At 27.4% G+C, this 4,097-nt stretch overlaps 1 protein-coding gene across 1 annotated transcript; it reads right to left on the bottom strand.

Moving 5' to 3' along the window:
* Positions 1-263: 263 nt before the first annotated feature.
* On the bottom strand, positions 264-3,151 carry LOC102679511 (Golgi phosphoprotein 3 homolog sauron). The gene is made up of 4 exons (XM_006623025.2): positions 2,495-3,151; positions 2,141-2,387; positions 1,879-2,054; positions 264-1,527 (listed from the first exon to the last, which is right to left on the bottom strand). Exons 1-4 carry the CDS (start codon positions 2,738-2,740, stop codon positions 1,279-1,281), a joined length of 918 nt encoding a protein of 305 aa, XP_006623088.1. The 5' UTR covers positions 2,741-3,151; the 3' UTR covers positions 264-1,278.
* Between the last annotated feature and the right edge of the window lie 946 nt (positions 3,152-4,097).

The following is a 4,097-nucleotide window of genomic DNA, read 5'->3' as shown; positions in this document are numbered from 1 at the left end:
GAATGAAATATTTCGATATTTCCTTTTATATATATATATATATATATGTATGTATGTATGTATGTATATACATATACATATATACAACACAAAACTTTTTACAAAATATTTAATATCTAAATGTGTTCGTTAAAAAAAATTATTTAATTTGAGTGTACGAACACTTTCAAAGAAAAATTAAACACTTTTTGACCATATACACATTTATAAATTTGTAAAAGATGATAGCATATATATTATTGATATTTACTTACATTTTTCCATTTTAATAAAAGAGTAACGACAATTATTCTTGAAAAATTCCATGTCACTTTAATCACGTTTGCCTTATTGATCTCGTAAAGTGATTTACTAATTATTAATTATAACAGATAATCGCCACTTTATATTTTTACTACTTACATATTATATCGTATAATTTTAATAATCGCAACATATATACGATAAGTAACAAAATTCATCGAAAACATACGAACATGTCGCGTATTAATTAAAAATATAAACTTCGACGTTCCATTTGCTATCTCGAACTGTTCCCGCGTTACATTTAATCATAGATTGTAATAATACATCGAGAAAGATTTAAACGAGATAGAAGTGACGTTCATAAACTAACTATTTTTGACATCTGAGTACTTTACTGCCACCTAGTGAAGCTATAAATGTACACTGGTTTAAAAAAAGAAATTAAATTTTGGAAGTAAATCTACAATAATCTAGTTTTGTTGACATAAAAAAATTCGTAAGAATTCGATCATCATTATCAGAACGGTGCAAAGAATTACTTTCATCGCTTTAAAGTTTAGATAACTATTAAAAATGTGGCACTTAATCTGACAGTGAATATTAGCCACATAAATATCGCATCTATAAACATATTTGCAGTCCATGTGCAGCCACAATAGACATAGAAAATATGAGACAAAACTCAATGGTGCAATCTTTCTTTCCTGAGCTGTCATGGCACTACCCCACACGCAAAGTACTCATTCACACTTTAAATTTTGTTATTTTTTCCTTTTTTATAATATTTAAGTATGAACATTCATAATTCAACTATCAAATGTATTAAATAACAATAATGGAAATGACTAATATTCTAAATCTGTTTTACACAGTCGGGTTCAAGTTATTTGGTCTGAATTATATGATCATAAAAGATGATTGCAGCTACACCATTCCAGATTGCAACAAAAATTTCTGTAAAATTAATAGTCCCAAGTATTCATACTAATATCCAGTATTTGCTTTATACACTTTTAGTTGGTAAAAAGACTGTTACTTAGTGAATGCAGCAAATACTGCCCAAAGAACTGGATTAGCATTAGGTTTAGTAGCTTCTGCTTCAAAATCAAGGTCCAATAATGTTCGTACTCTTCGCATTGCTATTTCATAATCGTCATCTGAGAGTGGTGCAAATGCATTTTCTAATACATCAGCTGCATGAGCTAAAATTACTAAAGCTAGTGTTCTCCTATCCATACGACCAGCATCATTGACCCATCGACTTAATACAGCTTCTTGAATCTAAAAAATATAAAAAATATATTTTTAATATTGTTATAATATTATTAGCAAATAGATAATTTTAAAAAATGTATTAATAATATGAAATTAATATTCTTTGATATTATATAATATAATACAAAAAAAAATATAATTTTTTTAAAAAATTAGTTTAAATTTATACATACGTATAAAGTTTAAACAGAATTTAAAGAATTTATTTATTTTGAAAATATTAAAAAACACATGAATGCATATGGATAATATATATTATATTTATTAATATTAATATTCATTTTGGCAATATATTTTTATAGAAATATAAACAAATAGTATATCAAGAGAATTGGTAATAATTAATAAATACTTTACCTTTTTTACAAGTCGACTTTTAGCAAGGTTATCAGTAAGAGGATGAGTTGTCATATCAAAGAGTAAGAAATTCTGTTTTTCAGTTGTTAAAACTCCTTTTTCAACAAGATTTTTGGCCAATCTTTCTCTAACATTTTTTAATTGATATCTTAATTTAAGTGGATTCCATGTTTCTCCTAAATAAAAAAAAAAAACAATATTAAAAATAATATACAAAATTTATTATCAATAAATATGTATATTATTAAACTATATAACTAACCACTAAGATATTCAATCCAACTAGGAACAGTTTCAGGTGGATCAGTTTCTTTTAAATGTTTCAAAGCTTCATCTAACAAAACATCTCCTGTGGGAGCATCATTTTTCAAAAGAAGTTTTCTCACCAATAGTCCTTTTTTGCGCATACCAGCTTTTTCTAATTCTACTCGACCACGAAATCCAAGTTCTGCCAAAATACAACCACGTAATCCAGAACTTATGCAATCATTCCAAAATGATGTGTAACCCTGTCAAAAATATATATCTTAAACTTCAGGTACTGATTCGTATATTTTGATAGATGTAACAGTAAAGAAATTAAATATAAGATTGAAAAATAGTAATGTCAACAAACCTCCTTGTCTTTCAAGCCAAGTAATAAAACTTCTTCCATGAGTGTCAATCTTGTTTCCTTATCAGAATCGTCGTCGATTTTGGGATTTGAATTAAGATCTTTTTGCGTATTACTGTCCGTATCCATTCCATGGCCAGATAGTTTATCATTACCAATATCGTTTGAACCATCCTGTCCTAGACCACTGCCACTACTGCTATTAACCACACGTCGTCGTTGTACTAATCCGTCAGTACGATTCATCATTTGATGAAGCTGTGCTTCTTTTACGATTACGTCCGCGTGTCAAATACGCCACCGTGTCGCCTTTACTTCCGATGATTAAATGTGTAGTCAACCGTAGTTAAAGCAAGCTGGCGGCATGTATTGAATAATATACACTATATTGTTGACGTTTTAACAAATATGACATATCTTTCCAAGATGGCCAATCTTTACAGACGTCGTTATTTTGTTCTATCAGTATTAACCTTTTTTATTACTCTTGTATTATATACAATTAAGAACAAGTCAAGTATACGTTGTGCGTAACACTATCGTTCTGAACGTAGTTCGTTGTTTCGGCAATACATTTACCTCGACGCTAATGTTTTTAGAAAGAAACTTATCGCAGTTCAATCGAGGCCCTCTCACCACTCATCAAACCTAGGACGCGAATCGCGCACCATATATTACAATTGTTTAGAATGTTCACTCCATCTAGAAAACGAATCAATCTCTTTACTCGATCGGTAACTCTATTTGCGATCATCGCGCCAAGTTTCGCATAAAAGTTGAGCGAATTTCAAAAATGAGTGACACTTGTTTTTGATTTATTTCACATATAAAAAAATTTAACAAATTAGATTAAATTAGATTTAATAATTCAATTATTATTTGAATTTTTCTTATTTTCATTCAAACAAATTTTTAAATTAAATATTTTCTTTTAAATTACTGAAATGTAATATCGCATTATTTAAAAATTTTTTATAAATGAGTTTATGAATTGACATCAAACCTATTAAATTAAAATCTAATGAATATAGATTTAAAGAAATAAAATATTTATTAATAAATAAATCAATATTATTGCTATTAATCAATTAGTGAATTAATTGAAATATTAGTCAAATAAATATATGAATAATAGTTTAATATATAAATTTTTAGGAGAGTATGAAATTAAAAAATATCTTTTCTATTGTCTATCTCAAATGAAAAAACATACGGATATATAGTTACAATAGACAGGAATACAATTACACGATATACAATGCAGAAAAGTTCCACTTCTGACAATAATTTCGCACAATAAACCATCCCGTGCACTATAAAGAACATGACAAAATGAATTTGCTCGAATATTTGTCAAATAACGGAATAACGTAATCCACATAAGATGCGTATTGTAACCACTTATAATCAAAATAGAAATCATTCTATTTATCAGATTGAGTTTCAATTTCTAATATTTAATTATTCTTAATTATTCTCGCTAGAAGAAATAATATTACTCTTGCATTATTATGATGCAAATTACTAACATTTGAATGAGAATTTTTTTCATATAATCATTATAAATTATAATCCAGCATCGCATAATTTCATTTACGATAATTTT

The sequence above is a fragment of the Apis dorsata genome, unplaced genomic scaffold, assembly GCF_000469605.1.
Source record: "Apis dorsata unplaced genomic scaffold, Apis dorsata 1.3 scaffold_804, whole genome shotgun sequence".
Lineage (NCBI taxonomy): Eukaryota > Metazoa > Arthropoda > Insecta > Hymenoptera > Apidae > Apis > Apis dorsata.
Note: the sequence above shows the minus strand (reverse complement) of the source record. Positions and strands in the feature narration are given on the sequence as shown.

Bases quoted from the DNA above. Each gene is read 5' to 3' on its own strand.
- LOC102679511 (XM_006623025.2), bottom strand. From the start codon at position 2,740: ATGATGAATCGTACTGACGGATTAGTACAACGACGACGTGTGGTTAAT. The intron at 2,388-2,494 runs GTTTGTTGACAT...TATTTTTGACAG, and splicing joins TTGGCTTGAAAGACAAGGAG to GGTTACACATCATTTTGGAA. The intron at 1,528-1,878 runs GTAAAGTATTTA...TATATTTTTTAG, and splicing joins AAAGTCGACTTGTAAAAAAG to ATTCAAGAAGCTGTATTAAG.